The sequence below is a fragment of the Medicago sativa genome, chromosome 8, assembly GCF_051527215.1.
Source record: "Medicago sativa cultivar Bolivia chromosome 8, Bolivia_mono, whole genome shotgun sequence".
NCBI classification, from domain to species: domain Eukaryota; kingdom Viridiplantae; phylum Streptophyta; class Magnoliopsida; order Fabales; family Fabaceae; genus Medicago; species Medicago sativa.
This window is the reverse complement of record NC_140756.1, coordinates 34,323,628-34,346,049: the sequence shown is the minus strand read 5'-3', so window position 1 is coordinate 34,346,049 and position 22,422 is coordinate 34,323,628. Positions and strand designations below refer to the sequence as shown.

At 32.9% G+C, this 22,422-nt stretch overlaps 2 protein-coding genes across 7 annotated transcripts; one reads left to right on the top strand and one right to left on the bottom strand.

The window, feature by feature from the left end:
- Positions 1-717: 717 nt before the first annotated feature.
- Positions 718-2,243, top strand: LOC146898684 (MLP-like protein 43). The gene is made up of 2 exons (XM_085734125.1): positions 718-953; positions 1,731-2,243. Exons 1-2 carry the CDS (start codon positions 767-769, stop codon positions 2,012-2,014), a joined length of 471 nt encoding a protein of 156 aa, XP_085590251.1. The 5' UTR covers positions 718-766; the 3' UTR covers positions 2,015-2,243.
- Positions 2,244-4,554: 2,311 nt separating this feature from the next.
- Positions 4,555-18,501, bottom strand: LOC146898683 (FAD-linked sulfhydryl oxidase ERV1-like). Of its 6 annotated transcripts, XM_085734116.1 has the most exons (10): positions 18,381-18,482; positions 17,790-17,888; positions 14,240-15,322; positions 13,988-14,156; positions 11,774-11,961; positions 10,451-10,528; positions 9,519-9,566; positions 7,564-7,628; positions 6,315-6,392; positions 4,555-4,911 (listed from the first exon to the last, which is right to left on the bottom strand). In XM_085734116.1, the coding sequence occupies exons 5-10, from the start codon at positions 11,954-11,956 to the stop codon at positions 4,794-4,796; spliced, it is 570 nt and encodes a 189-aa protein (XP_085590242.1). In that variant the 5' UTR covers positions 11,957-11,961; positions 13,988-14,156; positions 14,240-15,322; positions 17,790-17,888; positions 18,381-18,482; the 3' UTR covers positions 4,555-4,793. The 6 variants fall into 6 exon arrangements, with proteins under 6 accessions (XP_085590242.1, XP_085590240.1, XP_085590245.1 ...); XM_085734114.1 differs by lacking the exons at positions 11,774-11,961; positions 13,988-14,156 and having other exon boundaries at positions 18,381-18,501; XM_085734119.1 differs by lacking the exons at positions 13,988-14,156; positions 14,240-15,322; positions 17,790-17,888; positions 18,381-18,482 and adding an exon at positions 12,743-13,023.
- Between the last annotated feature and the right edge of the window lie 3,921 nt (positions 18,502-22,422).

The following is a 22,422-nucleotide window of genomic DNA, read 5'->3' as shown; positions in this document are numbered from 1 at the left end:
CAATATAACAAAAAAAAAAAATATAATCTAATTTTTTTAATGACAACAACAACAATCTTTATTATAGAAAAAGTTTTTTAAAGGTATAATTGAGATAATGAAAAAGTATAAATATACTCATCTAATTTGTTACACTTTTTAAATGATAAAGGAAAAAAATAGACATATATATTTACGTGTTTGTTACATTTTTTTTAATATTTAAATTTATTCTTATCTATTTGTTACATGTATTAATTGTATTCAAAATTGAGGACATTTTTGGAAAGAAAAATCCAACTCAAAAGAGTTGAAAGGGGTAGTTTTCTTTATATATAATATAGATAAATCTAAAATGTAAAATTTTACTTATAATAGTGACCGGAGGATGTACATGGTTAAGAAGATCATGAATAACAACTATGAGAGCTATTAACTAGCAACAGTCATAACTCATATGGCTATCCGGTGGATAGCACTTGGGTGACATAGAGTTGGATGACATTGGTGACATTGGCCAATCACAATGTCACAATGCCTGTGTTTCTCTCTCTTTCACAAGCATTGTGACATTGTGATTGGCAAATGTCACCAATGTCACCCAACTCTATGTCACACAAGTGCTATCCGGTATGGGGTAGGGTGGGAGAGCACGTGTAACTTAATATATTGCCTTAATAATCAATAATAATGTAATCTGATTTCTATATAAGGCATGGCGTTGCCTACACTTTCATCAACTCACATAGGTTAAGTACTTGTTTCTTTCTTCCCTTTCTTCTAAGAAATGGTGCTCTCTGGTAAGCTCAGTACTGAAGTTGGAATCAAAACACCCGCCGACAAGTTCTACAATCTGTTCATAACAGAACTTCATGAAGTGCAAAACCTTTGTGAAAGAGTTCATCATACAAAACTTCATGAAGGTGAAGATTGGCATCACACTGATTCGGTTAAACACTGGACTTACGTCATAGGTAATTATGTTTCTAATTCAGTTCACCTGATCGATAACCAAATCATCATCTTATTTAATTTGAAATTTTTTTTATGTTTTATTTTTATTCTTAATGATAACTATACTTCTAATAACAAAAAAAAAAATTGTGAATTAAAAGAAATATAAGAAAGAAACAAGTACATGGTTACTTATCAATACATGAATTACTTATCAATACATTCTACAAACCAAACATGGTTACCCCTGATTTTTTTTTTCTTCCCAAAAACCATTTTCAAGATAGATGCTTCATCATTTCAATCACCTCTTCTACTTTTGACTATGTTGAACGGGAAATATAATCATTCATAAGCTTCCATATTCCCCAGAGAACCTTATGACAAAAAAAATCAACAATCATTTGGGTAACTCATCTCTTAAAGTTTTAAATACAATGTTAACAAATGTGTTCAATTTAATTTGTAAATTTTGTTAATATAGATTATGAGATCTCAAAAATGGTTAAATGAATAAAAAGTAATGAAAAGAAGTATATAAAAATCATGAATTATGTAAAAAAAAAAACAATTATGAATTATTTGAGAGATTAAAATCAGCCATATAAAGAATAACTGTGGTTTACCTTATAAATATTTATTATTCCTTTTTTTTTATACAAAAATATTTATTGGTAAAATAAAACAATATAATAGTTTATTTGTTAAAAAATGGGTGATTGTATTTTTCTGTAGTTGCTATATCCAAAGTTTTCATTTTTATTTGTATTAATTTCCCGTGCCATCATAATTCACAGATGGCAAGGTACATACATGTCACGAGAGAGTTGAAGAAGTTGATGAACTGAATAAAAAAAACACTTATAAGCTCTTTGGTGGAGATATTGATGAGCACTATAAGGTCTTTAAGCTCATCCTTGAAGTCATTGATAAGGGTGATGGCACTGCTGCTGCTAAATGGACAGTTGAATATGAAAAGATCAATGAGGATATTGACCCTCCAAATGGCTACATGGAATACTTTGGCAAAATCACTAGAGATGTTGATGCTCATCTTGCCAAAGCAAAGATAGCTCTATAAGTCATAATGAATGTAACAAATAACTAGTAATGGGTTATTGCATTGGGTTGGCTTAAGTGTTCATCTTTATAATTAATTAGTGTGATATTTGTAATGGCATATTGTTGCATATGCATATTGGCTTCTATGTGATGTTTGTAATGGTATTAGTGTGATGTCTGTACATGACGGTTTTAAAAGTGTGTTAAAATATGTGATGAAATCAATAAATGGATATTTGTTCAATTTAGTTTAGATTGCATTAACTCAAACACAAGACCTACCGGCATTTAGGACGAAATATACAAAAACATCTGCACTAGCGAAAATAGTTTAACAACTAAAAATAAAAAGCAATCACTTGAATCTAGAATCTAATTGTGGGATAATCCCTCTCTCCATCATTTTTTTGGTGGTGGCCGGGGTTCGAACCCCGGACCTTGCATAATCACTTGAATCTAATTGTGGGATAATCCCTCTCTCCATCATTATTTGGTGGTGGCGGGGGTTCGAACCCCGGACCTTGCATATTTTATGCACTGTCCCTACCAACTGAGCTAAACTCACGAGGACAATCCCTCTCACCATCTGATTAGGGGTGCGTTTGTTTAGGATTTTTTCAACAAAAATAAATAAATAAACTTTGTATTTTTATTAAAATAAAAATCACTTTTTTTTTGAAGTGTTTGTGCATGATTTTTTATAAAAAAAATATTTTATAAAAAAATCATTTTTTACTCTAATCAAAAGCTAATAGATACAAAACGTAACACTAGTTGAAAATCATTTAAAAAAAATATATATTAGTATTATTTTCCCACTAGATCTCGATATTTTTCCAACTTTCCCTCCCTTCTCCCTTGTGTCTCTCTCAACAACCACCACCCAACATCACCATTTCACTTCAAATCATCAATTCTACACATTTACTTTAAAGAAGAGCTAAGGAGATGATCAATATACTTAGCCATGGCTTGCGAGGCTTTGTTTGAGCGCTTAAATGACTCCTAATCTAGCTTTGATTGTTTGAGGAACGATCTGGTGAATTATGTTCTTTTACGCTGTTGAATTATGTCGTTTAATTTTTTCATGTATAATGCACCATGTAAAGCTTGCCAAACGTCAAGTTAATTATACATAGTTAGGGATGGTTAGGAATATATAAATCCGAATTCTTCTCTGAATATTTCGGATTATACTAACTAAACTTTCTCAGACTATGAGAGATGGCTTTACATCAAAAGTTTAGACGGTTCGTGGTTTGTTAATTTCATTTTTATCAGTTTAGAAAATTTAAATGTTTTCTTTGATTGTAGTTACAATCTACGAACTTGTTATAGCTATAAATAGTCTTGCATCCTTCCATATTTTTATTCATTCTTCATTTCTCATTCTTTCTAAAATTTTATTTCTTATTTTTATTTATAAGGGGTTCATGATATCATGGTCACAACTGACCATTCATATGAACCCTGAAATTGTTTTGCATTTTTTGTGAGGATCGTATGATGGTCAACCTTTGATATCAACTACAACACCATCTATGGGTTCCAACGTGTTTTGGTTTTTAAAACCTAAAAATCCCTCTAAAGGAATTCAAGTTATATAATTCAAACAAAAAGTATTTTATAGAAAAAATAGGACACGTAAAAAATACATAGGGTGAAAAAAGTAACCGTCACCAAAATTTTCCTTGCAAATATGGACGGAAAGCATAGATAGACCAACATTTTTGTTCTAAAATGACTAACAATATGTTTTGCTATTATTTCATCCCAGTGGTTTTGGCTCCACATGCAAACAATGGTTCAATTTTGATGTATTTGCTGAAAACATTGCGATTTTTGTGTTGTTTTTTTCTATTAAATGTCAAAAATCTATTTTATTAACTTTTATAGTCATTGTGTATTAAAAATATTAAAAAAATATACTAATTAAACTTAAAATTAATATATTATTTTAAAAAAAAATAAATTGACTGACGACTAGCTAGATTATTTGGAAGGAGTGTGACCTAAGATTTTTTAAAACAAGGATTCTTCAATCGAACAAGCTTCATTCATGATGGTGACTTAACGTTTAAGAGCTAAATCTTTTTGTCAATATTCATTCTTGTTGGAATCATTCTTTTTGTCATTGTCATGTTTTGGCGTTTCTATTTTTTGCATGCTGTTTTGCCATGTTCTGAAACTTGGTCTGAATTTTATGTTAGGCACATCTTGTGTAAATTTGGACTAATTTTTTTAAATTTTTTTTTATTATAAAATCATTTTTGTCATTCATAAATATAACTATATTTCCTTTCATTTTATGTCAAATCAAGCAATAAAACAGAATATTGTTATCATTCTTTCCTTCCACTTTCTCTTATACAAAACATGAAAACAATTAAGACAATCCTATTATTTTCTACTATCTTTCTTTTCTTGAATTACAATCATAGTAGCAAAATAGGTCATTTTTTAGTTTTTCAATCCTTGATAACAAACAGCAAACTATTTTGAACAAAACAGGGCCATTGTCTCTGATCTTGACTTCCAATAAAATCAATACTATCCTGGTTTAAAAATTTATCTTTCCAAATAAATTAGGTAAACAATATTACACGTATAATTTACTTAGATAATCTAGTACAAAGTCACTAGATTACATTTATCGAAAGAAAAAAAAAAAAAAAAAGTCACTAGATAACAATCTTAAAGATGTCTTCAACAGTTTGAATTCAATAAATAGCTTGTATGGTAGAAATACCTATTATTTCCCTTACAAAAAATAACTATTATTTTGTAAAAATATAAATCTACCATATCTTCCCAAAAATTGATGTACTTCCAGTAATTTCACATGCTTTCTGCTCACACTCCAGTTTTCCCCACCTTGCATCAACTCGTTCACATGGGAATATTGGTTTGTTGATGCTGTCAAACAAATGTAAGTGTCATAGGAAAGTTAATACACTAGTTTGGAAGCAAAATCTGTAAGCACCAGCGACTCAATTATGAACTACAAGAAACAACAACCTATGTGGACTGATACTTCAGATTAATGACGTGTTCGGTGTCCGACATGTGTCGTTGTCCGACACTTACAGTCACCGAAACATGTGGTTACGTTCAATTATTTCATTTTTTCAAACTATTATGATGTAGACATGTCAATATTATGTCTGTTGTTTGTGTGTTTGTTGTTTGTGTCCGTGCTTTTGCTTCATAATCAACAATCTCGAAAAGCTTAGGTTGTTCAGTCCCTGAATGCTTAGGTTGATAAGCAGAGGCTCAATAAGTTTTATATACTTAATAATTAATACTGCACCATCGTGTAAGAGCCATTTGGGTTTAATGCGTGATTGCGCGGGTAACACACAAAGCCCTTTTTACAATATGTGGTAGATGATTGCTCAATGCGCCCCTTGGATTGCTCACCCCTGAAATAAGCTAGCTCGGAGTTACGGTCCGATAAAAAAAAGCCGATCGGAAGTCACGATCAAATAGGTTTTGTGCAATGAAGAGACATGATCCGATAAATCGAGGGGCTTTTGAGCAAAACTAAGTGGCCCAAAGAGCAATTCTCTATGTGTAAAGTACTCATTTACAACAATGAGATGGCAAGGATCAGAGTCCAGATTGATCCAGACCACTTTGTCAGAGGCTAGAATAAGTTGTCACAAGCCTTGAGAGTATGTTTGGTTTTACGATGAATTGCATTATATTTGACTTTTCCTTCTACCATCTTTTGATCTTGAATGAAAAATTAAAAGCAGATTTTATATCAAACTCGCTTTCAGAGTAAAATCATCAAAATACAAATCACTTCACTTTAAACACAATCCTAACCAAAACAATTTAAAAAAATAAATCCAACCCAAATCACGTTTGTTGTTAGGTGAAGAGTGGAGACCCATTTTAAAAGTGGATTAGGTGGAGAGTGGAAACCCATGCAAGTAAGTGCAACAGAAAATGGAAAACAAAAGTTTGAGCAAACTTATAAGTTTTTAAAATATATAATAAAAGGGGCAGGGGCATAATTTTTAGGCATAAACATAACAAGGACGTCTCAACCAGTAACAGATTGTTGTCCGTTGTCACTACAAAACTTTTCATGGAATAAAAATTGCAACATTTATAAGAGATTTCACGTTTTGAGAAATATATTTGTCTATATGCTAGAAAATCATATCACAAGTTTTAACACGACGTGTGCATCACGATAAACGTGGCCGACAAAATCCGAGGATAAAAAAAAGATTTGAGGTATAAGTCATATGATAACAACAATACTAGTCAGCATTAACATGATTGAAAGAAAATGGGACAGAGCTTACCTTCTATTGACAACATTATGCACATGACATAGCCACTGAGAAAGTTCAGCATGTGACCCAGCCTGGACAGGATTTGATCTGCCAAACATGTCAAGGAGCACTGAAGTAAGAGCTCATGTACATTAGAAATTAGGTTTAGATGCTATATAACATAACAGTGCAACATGTGAAAACCGCAGCATGTGTGTCTTTGTCTGAAACATGATACATAAGAGCTACTATATTGGAGTGCAAAGAAACAATTATGGTCACACAACCTCCTAGTTCTGATGAACATAGATATTGGTCTATTTTGTTGTAAATAAGGCATGGATTTGCAGATGGTAATTTGAAGTGCTTTCATCGATCTATCCTAGAATTGTATTATTCCAAATGGATCGATCTTCAACAACAAAAATGTCAGACTGAATTGTACTTTCCGGAAATTATATGAAAGTCACGAGGAAATAAGATCAATTTTATAGGCAATGCTACACTTTATTCTGTTGAAGCACAAACAAGAAATCTAAATTCGTTATCGATCTGCTATCTAAAAGATAAATCAAACATGTGAACTCCCACGAGCAACAGCTGTAAATTACTCAAACTTCAGGAGGATTCAATAACATCCATCATTAGTTTACAAAGTTATGCAATTAATCATAACGAATGCTACAAAACTCCGGTCATGACAATGTCCAGGGAAGGGTCGGATCCATTGTGGGTCTATTGTAGGCAACCTTATCTTGCATTAGCAAGAGATTGATTTCACAACCTAAATCTGTGATATTCCAATCAAAGAGAAGCAACTTCAATGATTGCTGTTTTTTAGTAAAAGAAACAGTATGAAAAGACATCACCATAGAAAAAAATTCTAACTATGTTGGCATCTTAGACCCTTTCAATTTTGTGTAGTATACCAACACCTAACATTAAAAATAGAAAAAGAATATAAAACACGGGGGACATATATACCAAACCATGACAAAAAATAAGGAAATTGTCATTTTCAATTTATATAATTGGGAAAACACGTCATATTGCGGGGTAAAGCCTTAATCAATGAAGCTAGGGATTAAATCTACTCCAACCACTGCATCAAGGATATCATTCATTTATTGTCCAATCATACTAAAATGAAATTTGTGAAAGAAAAAAAAAAAGTGATAGTCTAACAGTCTAAAAAGGAAAATTTGAATGGATAAAAAAGAAAGGGATCAAAACCAACACAAACTATTCAGATCAATCAAATGGTGAAAGATTAATATACCTAAGAACATCTTTAAAGTGATCTGCACATTCCTTGCAAGGGTACATTCGAGACAAAATCTGTACCTGTGGTTCAAATACTGTTACAACAAGTACTTTATATTCTAGAAGGAAAACACACAGCACATAATATTTACCATGTGGAGGAAAAATTCAACACAGTTTATTATATTCTTTAATGCCATCCATTGTTATAAACTGCCACATTAGAAGTTTAGAACATAAGTCTATGTTAAGTATATTTTGTACCAGTTATATTATTGTGTAGGCTTAAATGCAGTTTTGGTCCCCTATAGTAAATATGTAATTTGATCCCACCCCATTTTGATCCCATTATTTTTAAAATCTCATGCATTTTGCCAACCTGTGAATTTGGCCCACAATTTTGATGTTGTGGCAATAGCTTAAACGGCGTGGGCATGGCTCTAAAGTATATGTGGAATCCATGTCATCTTTTACTGTTTCTTAAATTACTTCAAAATATTTACTTATTTTTGAAATTTAAAAATATTACGAATTTGTTAAAAAATAGTTTTCTCTAGTTTCTGTAATATGTAATAGAACTAGATGAACCCTGAATATCATCTCTTCATCATCCCCTCCTTGCTCTCGCAGTCAAACTACTCTAGTGTAAGACATTTGTTGTGCCCGTCCATACCCGTGGCCAGATGACTGAATCACAGTATCCAGTGACAACTAATGAGTCAAACTTGTGAAGAAGGATGTACTGCTGGTGTGGAATGGAGTCGCCATTGAAGACAGCACTGCAAGGACGATCAAAAATCCTAAACGGAGGTTTTATGGGTGTCATCTTTTCAGGCTATGGATTAATCTTTGGTTTCCTGGGTATTATTCTTTTTTCATTCCTGGTTTTTTTTGGGGATATGATTTCAGGAAGAAAAAGAACACAATTTTTTTTACTGGCTTGATGATGAGATGAGCGATTGTGCCAAAGAGGTTATATCATATTCACTAATAAAGATTGACGTAGAAGAAACTGGCTCAAAGATATGTGAGGATGAGCTGAAAATGAAGATTAAATTAACGGTTCTATTCTTTTTTATCTAGTGTGTTTGTAATTTTACTTGTGTTTCCATTAGCTGTAACACGTGTTCTGAAATACAATGTTCATGTTTAGGGTGCTGTTGTTGTAATCTTTCTAGAGGTGTCCAGAATTATATCATGTAATGGCGTCCTGATTCCTAAATGATGTTGTTTTTCTAATCGTATTCAAACAGAAACTTGTATATAAACCAGAAAACATATGGTACATATAACAGAAACATGTCCTGAATACATATTATACATCTCCTGAACCTACATCACACTCCATTCTTATATACAGAAACTTGTGTATAAACCTGAAAACATGATTTATAAACCAGAGACTTGTTTTTAAACCAGAAAGTTGTGGAAACAGAAAGTGAATAAACCAGAAAACATAATGTGTTAAACCAGTAAAATATTGTTCAAGTAAGGTATTAATAAACCAGTAACAAATAAAACCATGGTGATACAAGAAAAGACCAACCATGATAATACAAATAAGGCCAACCATGGTGATACAAAATAAGGCCAGCAAATTTTATTTATTTATTGATTTTGGAAACGGGCCAGCAAGATTTAGTTGCTGAAAAGTCAGCACTCAATATATATGAAGCCCAAAACTACATTTAAGCCCAAATGAGCCCAGAAGCTTGATTTGATGACAGGGAAAACAAGGTGGAAAAAAACTTGAACATTTCTTTTATACTTATTGTAAGTATAATTTGCAATTTTGTCAACTTGATAAAATCATAAATCAGGCATTATAGTTCCATAAGACAATATCACACAACATAAATTTAAATGAAAGGGTTTCTCCTATCAATTAAAATACTCAAATAAGACCCCTCAATGTGATCTAACTTCTGACTATTTGAAATTCTATTATTTATAAAGAGGGAAAGAAAATACCAGGTCTTTTACATCCTTCTTCTGTTGTCTTGTAGGATTATCTGGATACTGAAAAATGAAAACAAAAACTAGGTTTCAGAACTGTGTATCTAAAAATGTTAAATTTTCATTTTTTTGTTTAGAATCAAACTTGTTGACCACATGTAGAAAACTGAAAAATAATAATATTTAGGTTTATATACATGATAATTTTTTTATTTAAATACCTTTTCAAAAAATGTTAAATACATATAAAAAATGCCACATCATTAAATATATTGACTATATTTGCCACATCATCATTTTTTAAATGGAACAATACTACCAAGGACTAAAAGTTAAGGAATCTATAATTCTTAGGACAAAATCTAAAAACTAATTTTGCAGGTAATAAAATGTGATCAGAGTCAGACACATATTTTAGGGACCAAATGCACTATTAACTATAATATTGATTATGTGTAACGTAAAACACAATGAATCAACTTTGTAGATGAAAACAAGTAACACCATGTAAAGAGTTGGGAAGTTGAAACTTGAAAGCCAGCAACAAAATAGTACTACTAATCCATTAGTTTGGTTGTGAAGATTAAGGAAAACAAAAAGTTCGAAGATATTGAAACTTTAGTAAACTAATGGTAGTACACCATGATAATGAGAAATGGCTCCTCATACAATATTACTAATGGGAGATTATGTTATCAATAGTTACACCAAAATCATTACCTAGTGATTAACCACTTAAAAGTTTTACAAAATACAAAGTTAAATTTGTTGAAAGAACATCCAAATCCCAACTAAAGCAGTTAACAGAAACACGAGAAAATGACCACTACTCACTAATATATTTGTCCACTTCTCAATTATCAGATAAAGTAATGGCAAAACATGGTGATTGAACAGAATGGAGGAATCAATAGTATCAGAACAATTGCAATGACAAAAGTCACAACCTGAGCAGCAAGAGTGTGAAGAAAAGTCCATGTAGACCTTCCAAGGTCTTCTTTAGTCACGGGTGTAGAGGACTTTGCCTACAAAAACAGAATGATGAAAAATAAACTAATAAAACAAATTCATATGCATAAATATATACTGCACATCTGTATCCTTGATTGATAAATAATTTGATTCAATAAAATTCTCTAAAACGAGTACAAATAATCACTATGTTTACATATATTACAATAATAAACATAGTAAAATGCATAAAAACATTGAAACATTTGTAATTATAGGATATCTGGATATATGGTACTATTCTTTCCTCCACTATAACTGTCAAGATCAAGGTTGTCAAAATTGAGATTTTGCTTCAGATCGAATGAGGATAGCAAGATCACAAAACCTAAAATCGCAACCAAAATTGAAGGATTCTACTCCATTGATTTTGTAGAATCGAAAGGGGATAGCAAGATCGCAAAATTGAAGATCGCAACCAAAATCGAAGGATTCTACTCAAGTAATATTAAATATCAACTAGAAAGTGCATAAACTACTTAAAGTTTGAAATCTTAAAGCAAACATAAAACAATCAAGTCTCAAATCATAAACAACTCCAAGTCTCAAATCTTAAATATAAAACAACGAAGTCCACAAAATACTCAATACCTAGATGCTACAAGCCTACATCACATCATGAACACGCCAACTATAAGGCAATCGCAAAATCGCCTAAACATAACGATTTCTAACAGATTTTGCATAGTTTAGGATTCTACTCAGGATTCAGATCGGTTAGGCAGCGCAAAATCACAAAACCGTAGGATTTCAGGATTCTGATCAGGATTTTAATAACAATGGTCAAGATACTCTTCACTACATAAATCTTAATTCTTGAGAATTGAAATTATGAAAAATTTAGATTTCAGTAAACAGTAAGCAAATATATAAAAGCTTAAGGTATAGTTTGATTTCCTAGAAAGAAGCCGAGTTAGTGATAGATAACAGCATAAGTACTGAGGTGAATGGATTAAAACTGCCTATATTACTTCCAAAAAATGATAATCAATAAGTACAAAGCTCTGCTTCATCTCCAACCCTTTCAATAAAAATGAAAATTCACTAATAACTAATAACTAGCAAAACAAAGCATTTAGGATTATATAATCCGAAACGTGTTGCAATAGTAAAACGTTAGCAAAATAACTAGTGATAATAATAACAGCAGATTATAGTTCAGAAGCCAAAAGGACCAATGACAAAACCACAATCACTAGCACGAGATTCATGATGAAAGTGTTGAAAAATTAAGATTGCAAGGCATTGTTGATAGATACGTTGAGAACGGGATCACGAGGTTGTACAGAAGATGTAGTTTTCAAAAATGGCACTTCGACAGAGGCATTACCAGAGGGTCCTGGTAACTGAAGATGGCTTATAAAATTAGATATATGATGTTGAACAAAATTTGTGACTTGCTCAAAATTATGAAATAAGGCCTGTATGGGATTCTCGGACATGTTGCCTGAGATTCAATTTGAGGAAAAGTGACAAACAAATCAATATATCAAAGTCAGCAAAGCTCATCAAATAATCAAATCGAAATAACATTCAAATAAAAGCTATAAATTATATGATATATCTATGTTGTTAATCCCAGATAGATAGCGTCCCGTACCACCGACCCCCTAAAATGCTAAAGCAGTGAACTAAAAGCAGGAAGAAGAACACATAACTGACTGTTTGTGAGCAAGAACACAATAAAATGAAAAACACAATAATATCCTTAAAAGGGTTCTAATTGACAACGGTTAAAAAAAGAGATTTAGGGAATTTCGCTCCGCAATAGCGTCGTGCCAAGCTCTGCCACTGCTACTCATGGAATCATGTACAAGCAAATAACTACAATATGGTATGATGGCACTTAATAACTTGAAATTATTCAAATGCAATTTGTTTCAGAGGATAGTTTGGTCACATTGAATCAATCAAATTATCATATAATAAAACAGAACACAAAAGAAACCATACTTGTATAGCTATCAGTGTTGTCAATTGCAGAAAATATGAGTTATCTGTACTTCTTCACAATCACTCTCTCTTATTATTAATTCTCATATGTAGCACTGACACTTCTAATCAAAGGCGTGCTCACAAAGACACGTATGATTACATTCAATTAGGTAATTTTCATAAATCATTATTGGTGTCGACGTGTCAGTGTCGTATAATTCACTAATATTCACATTTGCATCCATTACAGTGAAATTAGTAATCTTCAAACGATAGAGAGAGGCTTACCTTACCTCCAATTGAGAACCGATGAAGAGACGGGATATACGGCGGGCAATTTCTATCGAACACAAGCGCGGGAGTGAAAATTTTGGGAAATTATTTTGTCAATTTATAAGGGTTTTTTTTTTTTTTTTTGTGATGATGATTATGAGAGGGGTTTCTGACCCCTAAATTAAGCTGAGGGTTTTGGTTGGGATGTCGGGTTTTATGATTTTAAACCCCGAATTCGCGAATCTTATCTATTTAATTTTTTTTTTCTTCTAGAATTCACATTTTTCAAGGTGAACAAGTCGGGTGTCCGGAGTTCAAACCTCAATCCCTATATATAACAATGCATGTCCCTGCCAATTGAGCTATGCTCACGGGGACTATTTTCGATAATATAGTATAAAGAAAAAATTGTTATTTTTTATAAATTTTTGTGTGTTAATCTTTGAGTGTTTCAAGATAATGAAATTTAGGCCAAGTGATAAAATTTTCATGAAATAAAATGTAATTTTAACTATATGTATACGCAAACCAATTCTTAGCTAATCACAGATCCAAATCAAAAATATTTGGGCACACATATATAAATGGAGAGAATTAAAAGAAAAATAAATTAGTCACATCATTTTTAACATTTATCTTTAAATTTTTTTATCTATGTGTGTGTCTAAGTTATTTTTATTTGTGTTTGTGAACAACTTAGACTTACTCGTATATGCATAATGAATCGATTGACCCAACTCAAACTAATTTGATCATAAAAAATAAAAAATAATTATTTTTTAACCAACCCAAATGACTTAAGGCTTTGTTTGGTAAAAATATGCGGATAGCTGATAAGTTTGCTAATTGCTGATGACTGATAGTTTATAGCAGATAGTTGATAAGTTATTGCTAATAAACTAAATAAAATGTTTGGTAAATTAGCGGTTCAACTATCTGATAAATGTAAAATGACATAAAAGGATAATCTTAATTCATTAATTAATGTATCTTTTATATAATACTTTGTTTTACAAAATATTAAAAATACTTAGAATTTATTAATTTAATGTATCTTTTATATAATTATTTTAAATTTATTTTCATTAAAAAGTACTATATTTTGCAGAAAGAAAAAAAAAAAGTAACACTAAAAGTACTAAAATATGCTTCTATTCATTACTATTTTTTCTATGCATTCATTTTAAATTATAAACATAAGTATAAACTAACAACAACATAAGTTATGAATCCTTAAAAAAAAAAAAAAAAAAAAAGTCAAATACCTCCCCAGGTCCTTTAAGTTTCATGTTTGTTTCAGATAGATCCTTTAAGTTTCTAAGGTTTCAGATAGGTCCTTTAAGTTTGAAGTTTGTTTCGGATAGATCCTTTAAGTTTCTAAGGTTTCAGATAGGTCCTTTAAGTTTCGAGTTTATTTCAGATATATCCTTTTACCTGCAAAGATATGAACATGGTTGAGACCATAAAATGGAAAAGAAAAGAATAATAAGACCTATGACCATATAATGTTCACATACATTATCAGTGTCAGGCTTCAAATCATATTCATCTTCTCGCTCCACATACTCCTCATTTTCCTCAATCTCTACGAAATCAGCAGCAAAAGCACTCCAGTTCTCAATGTACTCTTTGGCCCAGATATAAACTATGCCACTCAAAGAAACAGACAGAACAATTGGACGTACAGGATGCCATGCCAAATCAATAAGGGCTTCCTTAGGCCCTTCAAGGATTTTCACAAGATGTCCAGCTCTATCCCATATGTAAATCTTGTGCTCTCCTTTGCTAGCAGAACCACCAACAACCCACTCTCCATCACCACTGAAACAGGGTGCCTTCCAGTGGACTTTCGTGATTGCATCTTGAAACTCACGGAACAAAGTTAAACATTTTGATCCTACAGCCTTCAACTTCTCTACACCATTTAGATCACCGAGGTTCTTGTTCAGTTCAACTAGTGCTCTAACTTCATCTTTTGGCGGAAGAAGATTTTCATAGATCCTGATTACTCGATCATTTGAGTTCTTGAGAAGATACTGTCCATTCCTGCTGAATAAAATGTTCTTCACTACTGAACCACCAGAGATAGGAATCATGGCACGCACCTCGCCTTCTTTACCGTCAATTACAAGAATTTCTCCTTTCGAGTTTCCCACATAAACCAGGTTTTCCATACTTACTAAAACATGCAGCAGTAGGTGTGAAGGAGGTACTTCCATCAGAACACTTGTTGCGTGAGGCAGGGCCACTTGGTTTCTCAGAGATAGAAACTTGAAGATAAGTTGTATTTTCAGTGTTTAAGTCAACAATCATCGGAGTACAGGACAGAGGACACACCAAGCAGAGAGATGGTTTGGAGGACCCCGGATGAAGACGGGCTAGTAAAGGGGTTTGCTGCAAAACTATTCTTTTTATCCTTTTACCACTCAAGACATCCCACAGGGATAATGACTTGTCTGCAGCAGATACAAGAATTTGATTACCACACTTTGACCAACAAATACTGGTGATGGGAGAACAGCATTCATTATCTCGAAGCTCTTTAGCAACGCCCCTGACTTCAAAATCCCAGATAACACAGCTTCCATCATTGCAGCCAGCTGATTCAATTTATCAATTGAAGTAACATGACTGAGAAAGTTGATAAAGTAGAATACCTTGAGGGAATAATTCATAAAAGAGCAACACATGCTATATTTTAATCCAATCCACACATTCAGATGCAGATTTAAGCATATATGCTTCAAAGTAAATAAAAAGCAAAAAAACATGTTGACCAGAAAGATATACACTCATTAATACTACCTCCTGAAATCTAATCCCACAAGGAAAATAAATAAAGTATACTCAAAAAGTTTTTAAGGCAAATACTTGAAAGCACTGAATTTTTCTTTTCCAAATAGATTTCATGCAACCCACATACATGTTAACCAAAATCATCGCAAAAGGTTTGCGCAGTTGACAAAAATGAAATAGGCAAATGATAAAAAGAATAAGTGTAAATGTTACGGTTAGCACACAATTGAAGTCCACACACATTCACCCTCATTAAAAGATTAGAAGAATGGACAATTTCAAGAATGAACTCACTTATAAATCTATACCATCATTAATGGTATCACAGAACATTGTAATGCATTATAACAACTTGCATATTTACAACCTAATGAATTTTGAAAATACCAAAGTTGGATTACAGTAAAACGAGGAACAAATCTCTTGAGTTAATTACCCTTGACAGAACCAATATCTTTTTACTTTCCATACAATCATATCAATAGCAATATATAGCATTTGACATCATACTCATTGCATTACAATAGAATGGACCAGAAAACAGGATAAAGGTATAATCTTTATGGCTAAACAATCAAATTTCTGCCCTAGTATCAATGTGATATACACTCGATATCAATACAGAAAACTATCTATCCCATACCCAGGGTATCCAGGAGACCTACACTTTCCCTCCTTAGGGATTTTCGGCTGAAAACAGAGAGTATGCCTAATTCGGCATCAATTATAGCCATAATTGCAAGGATGTTAATCTGCAATTGGCAATCTGCTCCTAACATTTTTCCTAATTAGCGCAACCAATCGATCTTGCATATACAATTAAAAACCCAAAATATTCTAAGATCTATGTGGTCAATAAAGGATGGTGGAGTGTAATCAAAACCACCAAAATGCTATAGTTGTATGTGTGTAGGGGTATGGCCACTACTTCAAAGTTAAATGAAACAATAGATGAAATTTATATTGTATTGACACACACTATGAAGCACAGACACTCCTCGGATTAGGCGTGTCAGTGTCTGTGTTGTGTATGTATCCATGCTTCATACACACATGGTAAACTCAAAAATAGAAGAATACACAAAATTAAAGATATTTATAACTAATAATCAAAGTTCATTATTATCAACATTAAATCTATTATAAAGTAAATGAGCTTTAGTGCAAAAGGACCACCAAGAAGTTCAAATAAAAACAGCGTGAATGGCATTAACTTGAGGGAAAAAATTGGGGTTTTTTTTTTTATGAAATTCACTATAGCGACTGCTACAACTGTTATTCGTCTTCTATGCTATTTGGCCACTGCACAAAAACGTCGTGCAATGCCACTATAGCAGCTGTTATTTACTAAAGAGACAGGATTGATTGTTGTTCTAAACAAATTTACAAAATAACAAAAGATCATGTGACCTAGCATCCCTAGCATACAAAATCAGCTTACTTCTCCATACAAAAATTTACCAGGCTGCTCTATTTGGCAGAACACGAAAGCAAAATACAATAAATATTAACTTCAAACCAAATTAAAATGCAAGAATTTAAACACAGACCCCCATCATCATTAGAACACGTCAGATATTCTGATGCCTCCGCAATGGCAACACTATCACCATTGCAGCAGCATCAGGACCCAGATTCCCCCGGTCAGCAGGAACTCAAAGTCATGCAGACGGACGACGTCCAATCAAGCTCACTATTTTCAATTATAAAATAAAAAATCAAGTCTGCCTTTTTTTAAAACCAGGTTCCAGCTGACTGCAAGGAATCTGGGTTCGCCGCATCATTCGACCACAATTCTCTACAATATGAAAAATTACGACCAGACCGCAATATAAACCTCGGTAAAACCCTTTAAATTTTACATAAATACAACTAAACCTATTTCTTTCCCAACCAACTATTCGCAATGGTATTTCAGTCACTACAATACTAATATTTTTCAAACCAGCATAAAAAAGGGTTAATACCTCAAATAACCTTGTAATTTTAGCGAGGTCTGAAAGTCGCCCCTGAAAAAAATATAAAAAACACACACACAGACCACGTCTAGTAAAAATAATATTTAGCTAATTTTCAGACCTCGGCCAAATTACAGCGGATATTTGACGCATTAATTAACCCTAAAATAAAAAAATCAAATCTACCTTTTTATTTTAAACCGGATTCGCAGCATAAAACATTGGTAAAAACCCTGTAAATCGATCACTAACGTACACAATTTTTTTCAAAGCAGCATAAATCAAAAAGAGAGAGAGTAAAAGTGATTTATACCAGCAAGAAGGGTACCACGACGATTGAAAGCAACGCATTTCATAATCCCATGTTCCAGATACTCTTCTATCACTTCTGGAAAATCACCTTGCAACGGATCTTCAACATGCAAAACCATAATTAATCAGAACTTAGAATAATGATCAAAACGATATAAACTAAGGGTGTGTTTGGGAAGAGGGTTTCGGAGGGGAAGGGAGGGGAGGGCTTACATTCCTTTTTTAATTTAAAGACATTATAAAATGATTTTTAAAAAATTGAATTAACAACATGATAAATGATCATATAATACTTCAAAAACACTTAATTTATCTTAAAAAGACATTTTACATTGTTCGTAATTTAAAAATTAAAAGTGAGCCCTCCCCTCCCTTCCCCTCCTAAACCCTCCTCTCAAACACACCCTAAATGTTAACGTGATATGAATAAACATTAGGGTAAATTCTGATTTGTTGGTTCAAATGTTAATTAAACGTTACGTGTAGAAGATTATGAAGGTAATGAGGTTAATATCGTGTAAATTATATGAATAAAATGAAAGTAGATGAAAAGGGAATGGAGAAATTGAAAGAAGAAAAGTGAAAAACAAACCGATAATGGAGTTGTTCATGGTTTCGTTTGAAGAGAAGCTCGAAGAAGTTGCAAACGAGGGAGAGAGGGAAAGCGGTATTGCGAGGGAGAGTTCCAAATATATATACTACAGCAACGTCACTCTCAAACAACTTTTGAAACAAAAATGTTTTTTTTTTATGAGAGGTTTTAGGACAAACATTTTTTATTCCTTTATAAAAGTCAAATGAATCCTTTTAAAAAAATAGTCAAATGAATCGGTCAAAGATACCTTTTTTATTTATAATGTAGTTAATACATTAATTTTTTTGAGCCAAAAAGATTGAAGGGGGTATTTTAATTTTGGGTAATGTTAACTTGTGCCCTAAGAGCAATCTAAAAAAAGAATTAAATTATAAATTATGTCTTGAAAAAATAAGATTTTAAATTTTTAGAATATTTCTTGTCAAAAAAAATAATTTAGAATATTTAATGCACAATTTTCAAATAAATATTTCTATCTTTGGTTTCTTAACTTGAGGCTTGAGGGCACAAATTAGCATTTTCCTTTAATTTTTTACGAGAATCGAACAATGGTTATCTTTATGACACACGGTTGTAAAATAAAATTACATTAGTTTTGTTTTTATAAAATTCATTAAAGATTCTAAAAAGTTTGCTCCCACGGTCTCAAATTATAAGAAAAAAAAGTCATTTTCCTTATCACAAATTATAAGTAAAAACGACCGACTCATATCATATTTAATTATATTACTCCCTCCGTTTCAAAATATATGTCCAATTTTTGCAATGTGCACTATTCACTTGACTTACTTTGACCATACTTTTTTACTAATGTATAAATACAAATATTAGCATGTAAGATGTTTTTTGATTTGTCTCGACAAATATTTTCAAAATATTAAATTTTTATAATTTTTTACTTTAGATAATTAAAGATATTAACGGTCAAAATTGTGCATTGGCATATGTGAAGTGGTTGACTTGGACATGTATTTTGAAACGGATGGAGTATTTCATAAACTGTCCTCGTGAGCTTAGCTCAGTTGGTATGGATAATGCATAATATATGCAAGGTCCGGGTTCAAACCTCGGCAACCACAAAAAAAAAAATATTATTTCATAAACTCATATTTTTCATGAAATTAAATGCAAATTGGATTCAATTTGCTCTTCCTCCTCTCTTTTTTCATAATCAATGACATTGTTTAGATTAGTAGCACCCTTTCGACAAAAAAAAAAAGACTAGTACTTTATCTCTCTCTCTCTCTCTCTCTCTCTCTCTCTCTCTCTCTCTCTCTCTCTCTCTCTCTCTCTCTCTCTCTCTCTCCCCCCCCTCCCCCTAACCTAGCAGCCGCAACACCCATGCCTTTCTTCTCCAAACCTCTCGCTAGTATCATGTAGTGGTTATTTGTGGTGGTGCGACGAGTTTTCTACTCCGCATCACCGATCCCTTCCGACACCCCTACCCTTCTTCTCCAAACCCTCTTTATCTCTCTCTCTCTCTCTCTCTCTCTCTCTCTCTCCCCTAACCTAGCAGCCGCAACACCCTTACCCTTCTTCTCCAAACCTCTCGCTAGTCTCATGTAGTGGTTATTTGTGGTGGTGCGACGAGTTTTCTACTCCGCATCACCGATCCTTTCCAGATCTATAGTCGACGTCCCTGCTTAATTATTCTTAGATGTGTCGTGTTGGCGTTGGATTTGGTCATGGATTTACTCTTGGATCGTTAAACATCATGTTCCTTTATCAGAACGTGGTACTATTTGCAAGGAAATACAGTGCCTCCTTCGTTTATGGCGGAGGTTGTAACACTCTACTTCTAATAAGCGGTAAAAGGCGCGAATATACGAATATATTCTAGAAATATATGCTACGTCATCAAAACGAAAACAAAACATACATTTATAAATTATCAAGTTTCATGAACATAGCAACGGAACATATATATATATATATATATATATATATATATATCCATATGAATAACATCTCCAAATCTCATGATAATAAATACATCTCTCGATCTCAGGTACAATCAATATCTCAACTCCAAAATTACATAATCAAAACAGAATCCAGCATGCAAGTACTACCCTAGATCAGAGCCCTAATCTAGACACTTGCACATAAAAAGAGGAAATCCGCTCCTTGGCAACATCAAGCATACAATCTAAGCATCCTGCACTCCATCTACCCGTCCATACAGAAAGGTAGGTGGTAAACCACTGAGAGTTAGCATTACATCATCATAATCCATAGTAGAATTAACAAGAACATTGGTAATGAAAGATATATTCAAGAACGATGAATAATAATTCATACATGTACTCACAAGTATACACAACATTCATATCATTCCAAAGCATTCAATATCATCATTCCAAGTTCACATCAACAAGTGTATCATACACATATCACAATTTCCACCATGTCAATTATCAATTAACGAATTCAATCATCATGAACAACCCAAATGCATTTCAATTCACCAACAATATATGCAATGTCTCTAGACTCATCTAGATGCATGTGGTACCAAGTCTCCTCCAAGATCGTCACCTCCGATGCAACAAAAACATCGTAATCACCTCAATTGGATATAAAATCCACCACCATCAGTCATGAGTGCATGAACATATGACGCGACTCAATGCATATGTTCATACAACAATTCTCCAGACCAAGCATATGTACCTACGCAATCGTCACCAAACCATGCATATACAATTATGCATTCATTCCCAATACCATTCAATCAAGTATGCACACACCAACAATTGCACATACATTCAACATACATATATTCATCATCAATGATCATGTATATAGTCAACAATATCATCTTGAACAACCAATACTTCCTATAATTCGGGTAAGGAAGGCAAACACACAAGAATATGATATATAATATTATCATCATCCAATCCACTCACAAGTCTATAATTAATCATAGGAATCCATTTACAAAAGGGTTCATCAATCAAAGGAACTTTAAAACAAGTTTGCCCAAGTTCGTCTCACATTTCACAACTTTGAAACCATTGGGAGTTATGCGCCAAAACCAATTTAACAAGCTCAGTTGCCTATGTCATGTATTCTCACAAGTCACATATGTGTGCAGTTGAGGTTACATACGCATTTCATCGGCCACATATGAAGAATTCACAAAAAAAATCCGAAGTTTACCTCACTTTGCGACTTTTCGAAAATTCTAAGTTTTCAAGGTAAAACAAGTAATTAATCCATGGAATCAGTTGTAATCGTCATTAAAAGTCATATAAACATTGCTCAAGTATAATCCCACTTGGTCTCTTTGAAAAGATTCAAGTTCCGGAAAGTCCGTTTCTTGACCATTTTCAAGTTTCAAGTTCAATTCACAAACCAAGTCCAATTCAATTCAAATGAAGTTCCAGTAGGATTAATTGTACAAGCAGTGGTTAAACAAGTCAAAAGAAACATTTTAGGAAGTTCGGATTGGTCCCCAAGTACACAAAACGAAAAATCAAAGGTGTGGGCTATCGGATGGCAGCTCCATTTGATAGAGGATTCAGATTGATAGGCTAGAAATGGTCGTACAAACTTGTTGTCTTGTGACTCAGATAGTGGTTGGTGGGTGGATTCGCTACTGTGTTGACGGTCGGATTCGATGCCATTAGTAAAAGGTTAGAGATCAGACTTGTGCCTAGGTTGTGCTTGTATGATCGCTTGTTGTGGGCCAGAAATGGCTGATCAATTAGTTGTTGATCATCGTAGTAAACAGTTGGTGCGCGTCGATTCGCTAATTACTGTGTTGCCGGCCGAATCCATTCCCCACTTTCAAGCATTTGTCTGTGGTTATGTATATCAGTCATCATGTTGATTGACATGGGAATGTATGGACTTGAAAGAATCGTTAATGCTTGTTGTCGTTGTTGCAGGGAGTTGATGGCACGTGATTTGATTTCGTGTTGACGATCGATTTATTCGCTAAACTTTAGGCCCGCTTAATATAATTGTTTAAGGCTGAATCCACTATGTGGATCTTTTTTGATGTTTTGCGTGTTAGGGTTGTTGACTGGGT

Bases quoted from the DNA above. Each gene is read 5' to 3' on its own strand.
- LOC146898684 (XM_085734125.1), top strand. From the start codon at position 767: ATGGTGCTCTCTGGTAAGCTCAGTACTGAAGTTGGAATCAAAACACCC. The intron at 954-1,730 runs GTAATTATGTTT...CATAATTCACAG, and splicing joins ACACTGGACTTACGTCATAG to ATGGCAAGGTACATACATGT.
- LOC146898683 (XM_085734114.1), bottom strand. From the start codon at position 14,941: ATGGAAGTACCTCCTTCACACCTACTGCTGCATGTTTTAGTAAGTATG. The intron at 7,629-9,518 runs GTATTTTCTTTC...TTTGAACCACAG, and splicing joins AGAAGGATGTAAAAGACCTG to GTACAGATTTTGTCTCGAAT. The intron at 6,393-7,563 runs GTATATTAATCT...CATGTTTGGCAG, and splicing joins CACTTTAAAGATGTTCTTAG to ATCAAATCCTGTCCAGGCTG.